Source organism: Mytilus edulis, chromosome 11, assembly GCF_963676685.1.
Source record: "Mytilus edulis chromosome 11, xbMytEdul2.2, whole genome shotgun sequence".
NCBI lineage: Eukaryota > Metazoa > Mollusca > Bivalvia > Mytilida > Mytilidae > Mytilus > Mytilus edulis.
Genome location: NC_092354.1, coordinates 18,766,153 through 18,786,447, shown reverse-complemented (window position 1 = coordinate 18,786,447; position 20,295 = coordinate 18,766,153). Strand labels below are relative to the sequence as shown.

The 20,295-nt window shown below is 31.2% G+C and overlaps 1 protein-coding gene across 17 annotated transcripts in view; it reads right to left on the bottom strand.

Moving 5' to 3' along the window:
* Positions 1-20,295, bottom strand: part of LOC139495273 (adhesive plaque matrix protein 2) — a 227,403-nt gene that overhangs the window by 190,030 nt on the left and 17,078 nt on the right. For 16 of the 17 annotated variants that reach the window (XM_071283561.1, XM_071283567.1, XM_071283549.1 and 13 more), the window contains one exon: positions 19,852-19,939. The exons of the other annotated variant lie outside the window; for it this stretch is intronic. In XM_071283561.1, coding sequence (XP_071139662.1) covers positions 19,908-19,939 — 32 coding nt within the window. In that variant the 3' untranslated portion in view covers positions 19,852-19,907. Of the gene's footprint in view, positions 1-19,851; positions 19,940-20,295 lie in introns of those variants that run through there. 17 annotated transcript variants of the gene reach the window in all.

Below are 20,295 nucleotides of genomic sequence, written 5' to 3'. Positions count from 1 at the left end.
ATGATGGCCATTTTGAAAACATGAATTTCCAATATAACATTATTCGCTAATCTTATTTATTCACTGTTTGCATTCACATTTTTTTTACTAATATGCATTGGATATTTATAAAATTGTCAGATAAGGCATGCGCATGTTTACAAAATAAAAATATCAGTATAAGAATTTTTAACTTACTCGTTTGCCTAAGTAACTTTTTAAAACAGAAATTACGTATATATGATATAGTTTATGACCGAACGTTGTTGTTGGAAAAGATCGAAATTGTAGATTACTAAAACACTGGAGCTAGATATCAGAAGAACATAATGGGCATTTAGACTAGAAGGAATGTGTGAAACTGCAAGAGAGGACATGTGAGGGTTTGCATGCAATGCCAAGCAGATCCAAACAGAACAGACATAGACATTTGAGCTGGCAATCACTCTTTTTGATGCAGGTATACAACGATTTATCCTGCTTGATGATTGATAAAACTTGACAACATAGCAAATAGGCAGAATAAAAGACACAGAAAGAAAGCCAAGAATCTTTTATCCTTGGAGTTGTGCTTTCCAAAATAATAAAATAGATTGACGGCACACGGTCTGGCAGAGTTATTGTACCAATCTCCAAGCTTGCAGATCACGCTAAATTGTACAATAAACGCCTGGAACAACTTGTAGTTATCATGGAAGGAAGGACTGATAGAACGCATCTAACAAAATAGGAATGTAGCTAATAAAGGATATCTGCAAGCATACAAGCAAGATAAATTAGTTCTCTTGATTTTCAAAAAAGGTATTCTTGAAGCTCTGAAACAGACCTGATAATTAAAGGGTATCCCCGTAGCCATAGCAGGCAAACTATATATGCTTGATACTTAGAAAAGCTTTACAGGGACACTCAACAACAGCTATTAACACGAATCAGTTCACCAGACATACGTTTCCTTAATATGAATGATACAGGATGGCCAAACATCGAGACACAATCCAGTAATATCGATGAGTGGAAGACAACACTCACCATTTCTCAGTTATAATAGTTCAATAGTGCAACTCGTCATCGAGAGGGTACAACTGCAACTTATCAGTCCTCCGATAGAGAGTAAGATGTCTCAAAAATTGTGTAACGGATTAATTTTGAAAGCCTACAATGAATGTCCCTTGAAACCTTTCTATAGTAGCAAGCCTAACTCTTCAAACTATTATAGTTACTTTGACTATGAAGAGGCCTTCCCTATCACGACTTAAACATTTTGTAAAAGACATGGCCTGTTTCAGAACTTCCCCAACATATTCATTAAGAATCCAGAGAAAGACTAAACCTTTCATGTGTGCTTGCATATCATCTATGGTAGCTAGTATTCAATTTTTCATAAATGTTGTATTAATCATTCCTTCCATGACAACTAATATTTACTAAGGACGTTTACTGTACCATTTTACCATATCATCAATTTCAAATATTAAAACAATATCTGTTCCAGACTGTGAGCCGTCACTGTTTTCTATTATTTTGGCAAGCCCCATTGCAATGGATAACAGATTCTTGACTTTCTTTCTGTGTCTCGAATTCTGTCTAATTGCCTTGTCGTGCAGTTTTAACAAACATTTAGCATGAGATCGGCTCCTGAAATATTAATCTTCAGCACTGAGTCTGGCTAAAAGAACAATGGTTAGTAGTTCAAGTGACAGTCACATACTCTATTGTCGATCACAATTGTTGATGCTTCATGATGATAGTCAGATACCGCATCACAAAGAAAGAAAGAAATATCTGCAATCATTGTTCTTGTTGATTCATCACAACTGTGGCTGGTTATTCTACTGTTTTTTTCAATCCGTGACTCATTTTGTTTATATTAAAATTTGCTTTGACAGGATTAGTACCTTTTGCCTTTTGATTCTCCCATTGCATGTCCTTCATCAACGTGGAACAGTTGTATGCTTACAAAAAATGACTGATTACCAGCTCTAATGTCTATGTCTGCTCTTTTTGTATTTGCTTGGCATTTTAAATCATCACGTGTCCTCTCTTCCCATTACGGAATTCTTCCCAGTCTATTTATTTATTAGATTTTTTTCAGCTCTAGTGATTTTGATACCTACGTATTTTTCCTGTTCAACATACAGTGCTCATATTGTATATACGCATTTTTTTTATGGTAAAAAAGTACCTAAGCCCTACATGCTAAACTGCAATTAAAAGAATTCACGTATTTCTTTAAATACATTTATTTGTTAACATATGCATACCTTATTTGAGCACTTGGTGAATAAATCTTATATGAAAAGATACAGTCATGAATAAATGATAAGCAAAACTAGTTGTAAATGCATATAAAACTTAGTATTAATTCAAAAAACAATTTAGGATAGCGAATAATAATATATTGCAAATTTACGTTTCCAAAATAGCCACCATTCAAGATGGCCACTAAATACTTCAATAGTCCTCAGTTTATATTCTTTGTCATAAGAAATACGAAAGTTTATCAAAATTAGTTAAGTAACATATTTTTCATATTTTTTCTAATAATTTTTATTGACTTTTTGGACATGATTTCAAAATGGCCGCCCAGAGCCGCCATTTTGATTTTCTGAATTGGGTCCATAGCTATAAATGTTAGTTATGACCTCAACTAACACTCTGCAAAGTTTGATGCTTTTACCACAATCTGAGCAATGGTTTCACATTTCGACTGGACTAAACATCGACTCTGCTCTGACTAATATGTCATGACCGATGCAGAAAATGTTAATAATTTTTTATTATTGAAAAAAAATGACTTAAGTTTCTTACCAAGGATGATGATAGCATTAAATATGTAAATGAATTCCTTCAAGTTCGGCAGATTCATTCTTTCTTTAAAAAAAAGGTTATTTCATTTTTTTAGGTAATGTAAAGAAATAATGGCCTATTGGATAAGTATTGTTATTCAATGCCATTTCTATATATTTTTAAAATTTGTGTAATTTTTACACATTGTTTTTTAAGCGGGTCTGTCTTTTATTATTTGAGTTAAGCATAAATATTTATCATTTATAGTTCAGCATATACTTATGCAAATTGCACATTGCAAGTCTTAATGAGTGATTACAGTTTTTCGTTTCTTGAATGTAACACAGCGTGTGATTGTCAGGTTTGTGTCATTACATTACATATTATAATTCATAAAAATTGGACGTCAAAAGTAACATAGCATAAAAGGTTATTTAACATGTTTCATAAAAATCCTAACTGGTTTTAAGCTGACATAAATAACAAGGCATTCCAATACTAGATTTTATTACTAATCACAGATTATAAAACACGTCTTTCCAACAACAATGTCAAAACAATCCATAGAAAATAATAGTTCTTCCACACTTAATACAAATCTTTTTTAAGTCAACGCTTTTATACATCAATTAAATTACAAATATAGCATACAATTTTTTACTAAACATCAATTAATCGACAATAACAATCAAAACTTCTTTCGGAAAATAAATTTTGTTTATGTCATGAAAATATTGTCTTTTTTAAGCAGAATGAGTTTATGTTATACAATTCAATTAGTTGGTTATATTAAAGAAAGGAGGTTTTTTTATTTTAATAACTTAAGATACAAAGTGTTCCTGGTGAAGCTTATTTCTAGCGGTGCGTCTCCTCGCCATACTTTATTTGGAGGGAAAGTCCCAAAAGAAATACGATAGAGCGGGTCAATAAAAATACCGGGTATACTGTTATTATTTTATAACTGGTTTCCAACCTGGTCGATATATAAATGGTGAAGGCTTGTATACTGGTGGTTTGTAGTCCTGTGAAAGAATAATAAGTAAATTCGTTATAGCAATCGTCACAAATCGGCCGATTCCGTACCTCATAGAAGGAAAGAAGCAGAGTCACCCGAGGATTGCCGGTTGTTTGTTATAGATATCAGGGAGAACATTGGGTGCGGAAGGCACCATTTTCGTCTTCAAAACAAGTATCAGTGACATTCGAATGAATAATTTTAAAAGCCAAAATAATGAAGTTGATGACCAAAATTTTGTTGTACTTGAAGTTTATATTCTTAAACTGAAAATTTTATTAAGGAGAGAGACCTTATGTGTTTTATAATATCTTTACATATTTCGTGTTTGTAAATTTTAAAACTAATGCTTTGCCTTGTATTACTGTATAAAGTGCATCTTGGTTTCATTTATAGATGAAATATATTTTAAATGCTGGACAAACGAATCTAGCAATAAAAAATGCTACAATTTGTTAAAAAAAAAAAAAAACATTATAGATTTTTTATTTAAGTAAAAAACAATTAATCCTAGTTTCATATTAATGTTACTAATCATAGCTCATAGTTATAGTTACAGCCGATTTCATTGAGTGTGAAGACAAAAGTAATATCTTTGGTTAGCTTGCTTGTTAGCTGTACCGTTAAGTCATTATTATGTCAGGTAGACTACCCTTCTGTTCAACAGATAGATAGATTAGTTGTCTGCTGGACTTGTCTACGCTTAAGAGAGGGTAGTTTACCTAAACTAACAATGACTTCACAGTTCAGGTAACAAGCAAGCTAACCAAAGATTTTGCCTTTAGCTTCACACTCAATGAAACCGGCTGTAACCATCTAAAATTTCAGATCATGGTGTACTGCACCTGACAAACAAATATAAGTGGTCGCAAATCTCAATTGCATGACCGTATATTATTTTATTCATCTAGTACATTAAAAATTTCGCCTATCCTTTTCTTTCCAGAGTTTGAAGATATAAAGTTGAAAAATGTTATCGTTGAAAGTCATTGTTATTTTTTCATCGTTTTTGTGAGAAAAGGGTGTCAATGTTCTCTTTTCGTTGCTGACTTTTATTTCATCAAAAGCCAATGCTACGAAATAAAAGACCAGTTACACAAATTAAAATTCAAGAGATGGTCGTGTATGGAAACCACAAACAAAAGCAAATAAAAACTGTGTGTTGATTTTTCTATTTTATCAATAAGGGAGGTATTGAATAAATTTTAACTATCGTAATTTTTTAACACATGTATGCAAGGTCTTTGCATAGTTATTCTGCTTAATGATATCATGTGTGATCTAATTTGATATTGTTGGAGTTTTGTATGACATATATTGTCAAGTAACAAATTGTAAAGAATATCGATCAATGTTCGTAAAGTTAAAAACTTACAATTGGCCCAATTTTGTTTATATAATCTACCGGTGATTGACATGAATCGAGGTATGTTTGAATATGGATAAAGAAATGGAGTACTTTAAATAAACACGCAATAACACGATGTGTTACCTTCAAAAGAATATCAAATTTGATCCAAACTAGGCTTTCATTATAAAATTTAAGTATACACCGAACTTTTAATGATAAATCTGTATGCCTAACTCATACAGACATTCCCGCCAAAAAAGTATTTTGTTAAAATTTGCTCAAATTATTAAGTTATGCAACAAATTATACATGTCTCCTTGTATCTACAATACAAATGCAACATTTGTCGCACCAGTTTCTAATAGCATTTCCTAATTTTTATGAAATAAGCGATTTCAAAACAAAAATTATTTCGCCGAACTTGAATGCTTCCAGGTAATCTTGATTTATTTTAAACATTTGTTATTTATAGCTCAATATCATAAATCATACCATAGCATTTAATTTGAAAATATCATTCATCACAACCAATTATTGAAATCCAGACCACTGTTACATATCAAAGGACACTGAATAAAGCATTCTATAGAAACACTATCACATTTGCCTTTAGTACATTATCTTTAATATCAATATCAATACAAAATTAACTGCTGTTATTAAAAACCCTAGTAACAAATTTAGATCAATAAGAACGTTTATTAGATCGACGAGACACAGTTAACAATTAACCACTGAATATCTGCATCTTCTATTTTCCATTCTTGAAAGTATTTTAAAAATACAGACAAGACGGCCAGGATAGGTTGTGATTTTCATATACATGTTGTAGGAAAATTTGAATAAGTTATCGTGGATGAAATAAATACAATTTTTCAAAGATTCCACGAAGGAAAATGTCATTATCAGATTGCAAAAAAAACCAACACGAACGACGATAAACAAGTTAACAAAAGAAAAGCGATCAATACCCCCATAAAAAGTCAAACATGTGACACAATGACAATGCCAAGGCAAAGTAGCTAACATCGGTTACGATCCTATGTTTACTCGAGGGATCAGTAGATCCTGTTTTATATATAGAATCAGTCTTGTCGCAAAGTACAAACCTTATAATAAGTCTTACTCAGTAGTTACAATTTGAGAAAAAGAGGACGGGTTTGTTGTTTCAAAAATTTATATATACCAGCCGTCATATGTGAAATAGATATTGAACAACAACCATTACCGCCTGTACACATAGTGCGTTAATCCAAAAAAACGACAAAGTTATTTTTCATTTACCTGTATTATTAAAACCGTTTTTTTTTCAAAAGTGATAATTTTCGAAGGGTTAAATATTTCTCAGTGGTGTCTTGCCATTGACTTTGTTTTGACTTGTTTGTTTGAATTTTGGCTGTGAATGTTTGTCCCTAATATTTTATTAACTGTGCATTTGCATTCAGATATCGCAGATCAAATTTATTCGTTCATAGTGTGTTAATTTACGTTTATTGATTAAGGTTAAGCCTGCCAATTGATATTTTATCGTGTGTTTTTCTATGTTGTGATGTTATGCTATTGTTTCCAAAAAGGGAGAAGGTTTGGTACCATTAAAACGTTTAACCCCGCTGCAAATGTTTGCACCTGTCCTAAGTCAGGTATCGGATGTACAGTAGTTGTCGTTTGTTTATGTAATTTATACGTGTTCCTCGTTTCTTGTTTTTTATATTGATTATACCGTTAGTTTTCCCGTTTGAATGGTTTAACACTAGTAATTCTGGGGCCCGTTATAGCTTGTTGTTCGATGTGAGCCAAGGCTCTGTGTTGACGGCCGTACATTGACCTATAATGGTTTACTTTTATACATTGTTATTTGGATGGAGAGTTGTCTCATTGGCACTCACACCACATCTTCCTATTTCTATTTAAATAAAGATCAAGCGGAACACAGCAATAATGACCTTGAACACCACTTGATAAATAAACTCTTGGAGGCGATAGTAAAGTTAAAGAAAGCTTCACAAGTTGGACCGTTTTGTAAAAAGGTTCCATGTAATAAAAAAAAACTTATCATGGAAATCATGCTTGGAAACGCAAGCTCAGGAAAATCGCTTCTACTTAGAGTTATATTCAACATATGCCGGAACTTTTGTAATGTTGCTGCTTAGAAATGAAAGATGGTTTACGATTTATTCTCTATAAACTACATTTTTCTTTAGAGAAAATTAATCAAGGACACTCTATACAAAAGTATCTTGAACCATTTTAGTATTTTTGAACAACCGGTTTTCCTTAATCGAAAATTGAAATGTGAATAACATGCATGATATAACAGGACATATATAAATATTAACAAACAAAATTGAATGTTATCAGACTGTTTACGAATGAGTCCGTATGCTAGTCAGAATATAAATCAAGGACACTCTATACAAAAATATCTTGACCTATTTTTGTATTGTTGAACAACCGGTTTTCCAAAATTAATCTTAATAGATTGAAATTAGAATAAGATGTATGATATGATAAAGAATATTTATAAATCTTAACAAACACAATTTAACGACTGCCAAAATAAATATATTCATTCTTTGCATATATGCCTAACTTTAGATGAAATTTAAAGAACATTGTACATCCCGAACCCGTGTTAGATTTGTCAACAGAAGGGTATCAATGAAACTAATAGAATAAAAGGCATTGTGCGTCAACGTTTGTAATGGGCTTTTATTTTCGTCGAGTTATGTTAAAGGCTTGTACTGACATTGTATCAAATTTCGATTCAGAAATGAGCATACTTTTAACTATCATTATAATAAACCTTTATATAACATCCATAAAAAGTACATTTTACATAAAACAAAACAATAATAAGTGAACACTTATCAATTCATATCTTGTATATTAAATATATATATATGTGGTGATGTTTTTCCTTGTTAAAAATGCAAATTATAATTTACTGCAAATTTGAATTCGTCTGATAGTTTTATGTTGCCGATTTGGACATTTATTTTTTAAAGTTCAATTTATGATAGGTGTCATTACCCGCATTTTAATTTTAGATACAAATCATGTGAAGTTTTCTTAATGCTTTACGTCAATACAGACACTTTATCATAGATGTGAGAATAATTGTCATTGTAAAACTGTCATAACACTTTTAATAAGGCCATATTTAACATATTCGTGAGTAAGTTTTTTTAAAAATCTTCTTTGATACACACTGAATAGGTTGATCGATTGTTGGTTGCTTACTGTCCAGATTGGGGGAGTGGAGGTTATATAATTATATTCTGTTTAACATGTTTTGTCATTTAAAAGAAAATAATTTTGAGAATTTCATTCGATTCACAAAAAATTGTTGAGAAAACAATCACTTATCTGCGATAGAAATGTCATTACAAATAGAGAAAAGATACATAGCACCCCTCCCTTTCCATAAACTAAGTTAGTACAATAAACTACTGACGAATTGGCTTGTATTTTTCATACACCGTTATCGGATGGTACCAATTAATTTATGTCTTACTTCATGCAGTTCTAAACGTATTAGAAAGGAATATCACACTTTAGTGTGGTCGTTAAATTAGGATGCTAAATTTTGCAAATCTTTATAAAAATTGATATTTGTTTACGGTATATAATTCAGATAATGCATATTTTAAGGTTTTTTTTGTCATACGGTCGATCTTTCATTTGATCAATACTGACACCCTTCGGTGTGTTCTACGACCAGAAAAACTTTAAAATATGCATTTTCTATAACGTAATATCACATGTGTTCTCGTTCTGTCTTTAAAATAATATGCTCTACTGTTCCAGAAAATAGGTCTTTGCAGTAAGATCAACAAAAGAGGGACGAAAGATACCAAAGGGACAGTCAAACTCATAAATCTAAAACAAACTGACAACGCCATGGCTAAAAATGAAAAAGACAAACAGAAAAACAATAGTACACATGACATAACATAGAAAACTAAAGAATAAACAACACGAACCCCACCAAAAACAAGGGGTGATCTCAGGTGCTCCGGAAGGGTAAGCAGATCCTGCTCCACATGCGGCACCCGTCGTGTTGCTTATGTGATTACAAATCCGGTAAATAGTCTAATTCGGTAGGTCAAATTCATGAAAGGGAAGGGGATTGTAGTTACGACGTGAGGAACATATCCGATATCATTTGTGAAATGGTTATTCCATAACGGTCAACCAACTCGTGATGGCGTCCGTAAAATTTACGAAGGGATGATTTCAACTTCACCATTTGGAACTCTTGATTTAATAGCTTCCTTGTGAGCAGTAACCCTCTATCAAGAAAATCATGATAGGAAATGCAAGCACGGGAATATCGTATCAATTGAGAGATATATACCCCGTATGCAGGCGCTGCTGGAATGTTGCTACTTAGAAATGGAAAGTTCACAATTGGAAAGCTGAAATCATCTCTTTTGTCGTAAAGTTTTGTCTTCAACCGACCCTCATTGTCAATTTCTAGATGTAAGTCAAGATATGAAGCTGACTTAACTGTATCTGTAGTATCCTTTATCTCCAATTCGATGGGATAGATGCGTTCCACATAGTCACCAAATTTTGAATTGTTTAGTGAAAGAACGTCATCTATATAGCGGAAAGTAGAGTTAAAGGATATTGCTAACTTCTTATCTTTCTTCCTAAGAAGTTCCTGCATGAAGTCAGCCTCATAAATCAGGATTACATTAACCATGTTAACGTATTAACGTAAAAAGTCATATTTCCTACACCAATTGAAATATCTCAGCATCTAAACTCATAGGGAAAGATATTTTCTACCGGAACTTTTTAAAAAGTTATGAATTGTTTCTGTTTTCTCCTTTGTTTTCTATGGTATATTGTTTATTTTTAATTGTCAATTGTATATTAAATACTCTGTGTTATAATCATTAACGTTTAAATGTATCATTTAGCAAGATTATTTATAAATTTTAACCCCTTTACAAAAATAATGCAGAAATAATTAATATTCTACAGGACGTGGTTTCTAATTTTGATATCGTCTTACTTCTAATACTAAGCTATTCGTCTCTATATTATGAAAATATGTCAATTTAAATATGATAGGTTTATGAATAAAATAATAAAAAGACATTATAGGCATTGAAATATTTTGTGTTCACATCAGTCTTTTTTCAATGATAGTCACGATTCACTTATCAAGAGTCTCATTTTTCTAATGCACTATTCTCACCTGATAAATATTACAGGTTAATGAGCATGCATTGTAAGAATGTCATTCAATTAAAGATCAAATTTCAATACATTATCCGATTTACAATTTCACGGGTGAACTTCAAATTTATTAATCATTATGACAACATTTGAAATTAAAACATCGGTAAGATTTTTTGAATCAGTAAAAGAATCTTTTACTCATTAAAGTTGTTCCTAAAAGAATTGTTTTTTTATGATACAGCATTTTTGTATTTTTGTAAAGAAATGGTACATTGTATGTGTGTATCAGAAACTATAACAGGAAGGAGACCCAACTATTTAAATGTTAACAAAAGCTTATCCTTAAATATTGGATCATCGGATAATTTCAAATTTTAAAAGAATAAAATAATTCAAGTTCATTAAAATTAAGAAATTCAATATCTAAGGTAGCACAATACACAGATTTTTTCACTCCCAAATCAGACAACTTTAAACTTATGTAATTCATTTCATCCTTCTTTATATTTTATAAGTGAGGTACCAAAAGAAAGAAGAAAGATCAATCTTTTAAATAGTGATAATTTCATTATGACATAATTATTACATAATTAATTGTTATGTAATTAGTTGCTAGATTGTGATGTCCACACTTGAGAATGAATTTAACGTCTTTGTTCTTCATAGCATCCCAAAATTTTATAGATTCTTGTACTACACAGCTTGACCTCCAAAACCTTGTCTCAGATTTCCAAAAACATCAATAGAACAAACTTTATACCCAATTGAATTTAGTGATCTCTTATGAATTGATGTTGCAAACTTCATTGAAGATTTATGAGAGAATGGAATACAATAGGAAAAATCTGAGACACAGTTTTGGAGGTCAAACTGTGTTGTGCAAGAATCAATAAAATATTTTGGAATGCAATGAATAACAAAGATGCTAAAATTCATTCAAGTATGAACATCACAATATAGCAATTAATACATAACAATTAATTATGTAATAATTATGTCATAACTTAATTATCACAATTTGAAAGATTATTCATTCTTCTTTCTTTTGGTACCTCATTTATAAAATTTAAAGAAGGATGAGTGGAATTACATCAGTAACTACACCGGGCATCATTTCAATATAATTGCTATTTGTATTTTGAAAATTGTATCTGTGATATATGAAAAGTAAACTAAATCATTTGTTGAAGAACTGTTCGATTCTTAATTTGTATCTTTTTTACTCTGACTGACAAGAAGGAAACTTACAAAAGATTCAAATTCAATAATCAATCTACTGGAACCAGAGGTAGATTATTTTTTTTTTAATCTGTTGGTTTTTAAAACTCGGTAGCAATACACCGTTTGTAGAATATAAAGAGTTTAACGCATCTCAAGATAAGATTCCATATGGTATGATTTTGTAACTGTATGACAAATATGGAAATTTAATCATTTAGAAAACAGTCCAAGAAGAGTACTATAAAATATAACATAGCCAATGTTCTTGATCGTTATAATGTAAATATTTAGTATGAACGCAATCTAAATGCGGATAATATGGTTTGCAAATTAAAAGTTTTGTGTGTTGTTAAAAGATGTTGCAAAGAATATTTCAATATTTGTTTGGATCTTATTCAAGTATAAAATGTCCAAAACAAATTTATATAAACACATTAACATAAATATCAAAATACTTGTGGGTTTCGAGACTATAAAGATAAGTCAAACAAACGTACGATTAAAGAGAAACAACTCTAGTTGTCAAGTTTAAATATTTATTTAAACGCGTGTGCGTTGCATGAATGAAACAATTGTAACTTCAACATATGTTGGTATTAATTTTAATTAACTCATCGGGAGTGTGCATCGGAAATAAACACATTAATTTTAAAAACAGCTGATGGCATGATACGGGTTCTACTCATATATTTTATGATGGTAGAGTACTAACCCCCTACCTGGAGGGATGATGCTTAATTTCATATGATGAAGACATAATCTTTCAATAAGTTTAATTTATGTCTGGATGTGGTATGTCTGTAACTGCTAGTATTCCTTTGTTTATGTATGTATCATTGTTATTTTGTGTTCTTTCTTTTGTTACCTATTCTGACTCGGACTTTTTTCAACTGAATTTTACTGTGTGTTTTGCTATGTGTTCCTTTATTCTTCATTTTCTAGAAGTATAAGGGAAGGATCACCCTAAACATGTTTAACCCTGCCACATTTGTTTGCACCTGTCCAAGTGAGGAGCCTCTGGTCTTTGTTAGTCTTGTATGTTATTTTTTTTTAAATATGTTTTGGGATGAAGTTTGACGTTCATTTGCACTGAACTTGTACACAACTTTATTAAGGGGCCAGCTGATGACCACCTCCGGAGTGCTGGAATTTCTCGTAGCGTTGACACCCATTGGTGGCCTTCGGCTGTTGTTCGCTCTTTGGTCGGGTTTATGTCCATTCTCAAATGTATACTCAAGTAAATTATGAAAACAAATAAAATTAGCAACATACGGACTTCATCGCTGGACTAAAAGTATACAAATATTAAGCTTTTTACCGTCCCCGCTTTTTAAAAAACATGAATGTAATGTCCATACTTTTTAATTTTGTCCTGAAAAAAATGTTTACACATCCTGTGCAAATAAATCTGCGTTTGTACTTCATCCATATTTCGGGCAACCAGTAACGTCACAACGACATCATGCTTGATTTTTGTTTGAAGAAAGAAAAAGACATTTGTAACATGAAGTCAATATGTTTGTAATCTTAGCTAGCAAATAGAGGATTAGGATATAGATTTTACATTAAACACATTTACTGACAAAATCATTTTGCATGAGAGTCACTAACACTATATAGTTGAAAGTTTTTCTACTAATTCCAACGCAGTAAGTGTTTGTCAGTGATAGTACAATCAAGGTAGCAAACAATTCATTGTTGGCCAATTGAGTCGATTGGTCACTTTTGCAATGTCATGTTTACCTTCTATTGGAAAATTATATTTTGCAAATATTTTCGGACGTCAGGGAATCTGGAGTACAAATTTTATACATCAAACCATGTAGCAACTGCAAAAGGAATAGTTTTTTTAACAAATGGAAACATGGAATGTATAGAAAATAAACAAATGAAATGGCTCTTCTAATTCATTTTTTTATCATGCTTTCCACTTGCTTTTTTTCAAACATCAATGTCACAACAAACACGAAAATTAATTAGCTTGAGCTCAATAATCCTTAAACGAATATGTTTGTCGATAATACAACAAACAGCATTTAGTTTAGATGCATAATAATTCAATAATTTCGGTAACATTAAAATTTACAGAAAACCGTTCCGTAGGACTTTAAGATAGATTGGTTATCTTTTTTATGAGCATCCCCTATAAGCATGTGGCAAACACACGATTTCATATACCATGGTGTCAAAATTTTCTTTTCATCACTTCATAATCTGAACAGCTGCTGTATATAGCAAATATATTATATGCCGTTTTATTTGGGATTTTTCGTTGGTTTTTTTTTTTTTTTTGGGGGGGGTGTTGTCGTCGTGTTATTGACATTTTTGTCTGATGCTTCTGTTTGTTGTATTCACACATTGTTGTCAATTTTGTGTTTTGGGCGGTTTTTATACAAGTAAACTCATATACCTGGTTTAATTAACCCTTTTATAAATGGAGAAATGCCTTTAAAAAGATACGAATTTGACAGTGCATTTCATTTGTTTGATGTGTTCAAACATTTAATTTTGACATTTGTTGGGAGGCTGTGCGATTTAGATTTTCTTTGGGGTTTGGTTTTTTTCATATATAGAACATGTTATATTTCTTGATGTTCATTCCATAATATTTCACGATACTTAAATGAAAGATAACAATTTATACATGAATATCAAATATCCTTTAATGATGAAAAACAATTTGAAATCTCTAGGTTTTACTTAGTACTCGTCATCGTCGTTGTAGGATGGTGCTGCAAAATAAAAATATATCAATTGATATAAATATGGAGAAAACACTGTGATATAAATATATAATTAAGTTTTAATATAAAGATTATAACTTTTGGCAGTTGTTTGAATTTAGGATATTGTCATTCGAGGTTTGCTTTTGGCGCAATAAAGTTTCCCACCTGACTAAATGTATTTTTTTGTGTTATTTTTGATTAATGTGAATAATAATGTGAAAAGGATCCGAATCCTTCATTTGATTTATAATATGTATTGCGTACATAATGAAAATTGTTTTTATTTTTGTCGATTTGTTTTGTGATTGTTACCTGTAGCGGCCTAGGCAGACAGAAACAGACGAAAACTTCTTATGTTTCATTTGTCTTTAATAGAATAAAAGCTTTGCTTAAGATGAGCTGATTCCATACAAAGATCATTTTTGTATCGTTTATTTTGTAAATAATGTATTTTCGCTTGAAGTTATGAATTAGAACATAATATGTGTGTTCTTGCTTGGACTGGTGAACAAATAATACAAATAAAATCATAAAAAAAATATTGTTGTGTTCTGTGTACTACTGTTTGTCTGATTGTCTGGGTTGTTTTTCTTTTTTTTAACCATTACGTTGTAAGTCGATTTTCGATTCCTAAGATTGAAATTTCAACTGGCATCGTAGCCTCTTTTGCAAACATTACTTGTTTTACTGACGCCATTATGATTTAATAAACTATATGATATTTCTTTCACATATAACAAAGATCATTAAAATCGTCGTTAACACAACGCCATTTCCTTTTTAAAGTTATGACATTGTCGATTGATACTTATCATCGCCTTTGAATTGTATTGAACAACACAATGGATGTCGCTAAGGGACCTAAAACTGCTAACCGTAGCTAAGTTGTTCTTGCTTTCGTCCTGATATATCTGTATCTTATGTTTGTGCAATTTTCTTCTTTGTTACTGTTGGCTTATTGTGAACTCCTTATTGTTTGGTGTTAATTTGTTACATATGGATCTATCCATGTTTCCTGTAAACCAGTTGGTTAACATATCTCCATCTTCATAGCAGCTTAAAAACATTTCTTAATCATTCTGGCAGAATAAATTATTTTTACAATTATATTTTAAAACACAGTTTTACATTGAATACAAAACGTATTTAACTTTCTTTGTCATTTATCAAAGCAATACCTTTATGGCATGAGATAGTTTAGCAATTCTTTTTCAGAGTGATAACCTCGTAAAGATAATAAGTGAAGTATTATACAGCAAATATGATGTAATGACATATAAGCTCTGAAATTCATTGCACAAATATCACTCCGATAGCAGCATTGGTTTTTCGATTCTAAGATAAATGTCTCTGATTTGCAACCACTGTTCACCATGTAATTGTCGCCTTATAAATATATTTTTTCAGTAAATAGTAAAAATGAGGTGAAATGTTCTCTTCAGTTAGACAACATAAACCATATTTATCTAACTATTAAGCGATGAGTTTTGTTAGCAAAAAAAAAATTTACAATACGGTCATCAAAGATAATAGATACATTAAAGATGCACAAAGCTCTTGCACAAAACACAAACCAAATAAACTCATAATATTGTTTTATAAATAACAAGCCATACGTGAATTTGTCGACGTTGTAACATACTAGAAGCGGTTATTGCCAACATACACAATTGTAGCGTCACTGGCGAGTCTTTTGTAACTGACACGGATGTCTGGCGTACAAATTTAAAGTCGGGAATTTTAGAGTTTTTTGCACATATGCAGAACATAATGAAATAAAAATATATAGTTTCGTGTTACAAAATATAGAACAAATAAAAGATTAAGTTGTCCATGCATGTACAGTCAAAATGGCACTCTTTGAATTTTTTCTCTTCGATTTTTTTATTTCCATTGTCATGTATCACGCTGTAGGTCAATATTCGATATTACTTGAAGAAACTTTACCTCAATTGCAACAATGACATTTTATTTGAAATATATTTTCGCCATATAGTCACCTTTTTAATACAATTTTAAAATATCTGGTAAAATCCTTTAAAAATTCTAAGCGGGTGTTTCAATATTTTATTTATAAACATCAAGGGTTCTCAATTAATCAAATATTCTCCTATCATTTATTTTAAACTGATGGAAATATTATTTTTGTTCTCCGACTTTCTTTCTTTGTTTCTTTAATTATTTATCTATCAATCTATTTATACTTTTTCTTTCGTTTCTTATTAAATTCTTAATAAGAGTACTTTTCCTCTTTTTTAAATCTATAGATGACACACCCGTACAAAGGTTACAGTTAGAAACTTTGCATGATTGATGATTTTGTTTACCGGAATAACAGTTTTAAAACATTTTGCATAAGTCTAATTCTGAAGATATTGCCAGTCAAAATATTGTATATCCCTTAACGTACAATAACTTATAGCGTGTTATCCATTGTAAAGATAACGCAATTCGAGGGTCACCAATTTTTTTTACAATATATATCATTGAAATGCATGGATCGTAAGTACAAAATATAGAACAAATAAATGATTAAGTTGTCCATGCATGTACAGTCAAAATGGCACTCTTTGAATGTTTTCTCTTCCTTTTGTTTTATTCCCACTATAATGGATCACGCTGTAGGTCTACGCTAACATATAAGTTTTAATATGACAATAAGGGATCGTTGCATAACCTGCTTACACGAAGTTTTATACTTTATCAATATTATCGAGTCAAGCGAGATAATTCGATATGACTTGAAGAAACTTTACCTTAGTTGCAATAATAATATTTTACTTGAAATATGTTTTTAACATATAGTCACCTTTTTTAAACAGTTAAAATATCCATTCTTAATTATAAGAGGTTGTCCGAGTATTGCATTTATGAATATCTTTCAAGTTTTCTCAATCAACCAAACGTTCTCTTTTCATTTAGTTTAGAATTGGAACATATTGATGGAACATATAATAGATTTGTGATGAAATTATTATATATTGATATACTCCACGCTGAGGTTGACAAATAAGACTTTGAATATCGATTAAAACATAAAAGAAATTTAGAGATTAACATTACCTGTGAATCAATTGAATAATGTGTAAAAACCGCATTATACTCAATTTCTTGTATATTTGTTTCTTATATTTAACAGACGCCCATTTGAATATTTTGTTGTATCCTCATTCCATTATACAGATATTCCTTCTGAATATATATAACATTAATTTATTCGTAATTAATTCGTAGGGGGGGGGGGAATTTTGACGGCTACATTTTTTTCTGTACAAGATGCGCATTTTGAAAATTGCTCGATAAATTAAAATGATAAATCCAAAACTATTATATTTATTTTGGAACACTGACAGGTTGAAGTCATCCCTTCATAAATTTTACGGACGCCATCACGAGATGGTTGACCGTTATGGAATTACCGTTTCACAAATGATATCGGATATGTTCCTTACGTCGTAACTACAATCCCCTTCCCTTTCATGAATGTGACCTACCGCATTAGACTATTTACCGGATTTGTAATCACTTAAGCAACACGACGGGTGCCACATGTGGAGCAGGATCTGCTTACCCTTCCGGAGCACCTGAGATCACCCCTAGTTTTTGGTGGGGTTCGTGTTGTTTATTCTTTAGTTTTCTATGTTGTGTCATGTGTACTATTGTTTTTCTGTTTGTCTTTTTCATTTTTAGCCATGGCGTTGTCAGTTTGTTTTAGATTTATGAGTTTGACTGTCCCTTTGGTATCTTTCGTCCCTCTTTTACAAGGGTATGATTTCTCTTCTTTATAAGTGTTGCCTGTTATTCCATATTACAATACTTTAACAGCCTTATATTCTGTGTACTGTTTTATGTCTATTGGTTTTCTATTCTCTTTATGTTTGCCCTTTATTCTACATTTTATTATTGCCGATTGTTCTCTTTTTTGTAGACCCTATCCAGACCCTCCTATTACACATCAGAGACGCTCGATTAAAAAAATGTTTAAAGGCCAAACAAAGTACAAAGTTGAAGAGCATTGAGGACCAAAAGTTCCTAAACGTTTTGCCAAATACAGCTAAGGTAATCTATTCCTGAGGTAGAAAAGCCTTCGTATTTCAAAAATTCAAAGATTTTTTTAACAGTTAATTCATAATTATGAACACATCAATGATAACTGAAGTCAATACAGAAGTGCTTACTACTGGGCCGATGATACTCTAGGGGAAATAAATCTCCGCTAGTAGTGTCATCGACCCAGTCCGACCGTGCAAGGGCTGTATAGCCAGTCAAGGTCGTTAAAAACTTCCATATATCGACCCAGTTGTTGTTAATAAACTCATCATAGATACCAGGATTAAAAAAAAAATATTTACGCCAGACGGCGCGTTTTGTCTACAAAAGACTCATAAAAAATGCTTTGTGCGTGATAGCTTACTCATTTCAGTAGGATCCTTTCGATGCTTCTGAGATTTCTCAATGCCGAAAAGGGTTACAATTCATATTCTATTACAATAACAAATTACTTTAGATGTGTTTTGCAAAACGTTGTACTTGATTTTGGCTTTTTAACTTTTATAATTGAAGCGTCACTGGCGAGTCTTTTGTAGCCGACACGGATGTCTGGCGTACAAATTAAAAGTTGGGAATTTTAGAATTTTTTTTACACATAAATTATGCAGAACATAATGAAATAATGAAATGAAAATATCTCACTTTGTGTATCAGCTGTTGTTTCAGAATCTGTCGCAAGCAACACACGGAATTAGACCAATCGCGAATCAATTTATATGATATACGGCTATGAAAGGTTTTTTAAATGAAACAAAAGATACCAAAGTGACATTCAAATTTATAGGTCAAAAATAAACAGACAACAATATGGGAACAAAAGACTGAAGAAGACCAATAGACAAACAGATGTATACAAAACACAACTAAAACCAGGAAATTCTTTGTAGTCATGTTGAATTCAAATCTTGGTCTAAACACTAAATGTACATCCCTACTGTTATACCACAGGACTACAACTCATATATCATCATTTTATCTATACAGTTGATGTACATAGTAAAAAAGCATACGCCGGTTTTTTTGGTTTTTTTTTCTTTGCTGTCATGTTACTATATTTTTTTAGTTATTTGGGTTGTGTTTGGTTTTTTTGACATTTTGTCTGTTGTGTCTGTTTGTTTTGATCACCGCATTATTGTCAACATGGTAATATTTTGTACGGTTGTTATACAAGTGAGAGGTTCGGATACACCCATTATTGTCAACATGGTAATATTTTATACGGTTGTTATACAAGTGAGAGGTTTGGATACAATGTACATGTAAGACGTGGTTCAATCCATAATTTTCTACATGGAGAAATACCTGTATGAATTTATGAATATGACAGTGTTTCCCATTTGTTTGATGTGTTTAAACTTTTAATATTGACATTTGGTGGGATACTGTACGTTATTTGCTTTCTTTTGGGTTTTGGGTTTTTTCATATATAGTGCGTTTTATATTTCTTGGTGTTTATTTCATAAACTTATGCTAAAACATTTGGGTGTATCAATATCATTTGATCATAAGAATGAACATAACAATTTATATATGAATATCAAATATCCTTTAATAATGAAAAACAATTTTAAATTTCTAGATTAACTTAATACTCGTCATCATCGTCGTAGGATGGTGCTGCAAAATAAAAATATATCAGTTAATATAAATATGGGACAAACAATGTGATATCAATATATTCTTAAGTTGTAAAGACATTATAACTTGTTCAAATAAAAATAATAACTGTTTATCATGTGTACTTGTTTTGATATCTGAAGTGAAAGATTCCTATTGCTTTCAAATTATCATGTTTTCGTCCTAGATATGCAATTTTTTTAAAACAAAACATCACACAGCCATCCATTGTTATCATCCATTGTTGAAGACGTCGCGTTGATTAAATCGTACGTGCTTTAAGAGCCCAATGTATGTTTATATGTTATATAAGAGTAATATTTGATTCGTCCTTGATATACGAGCCAACATTTTAT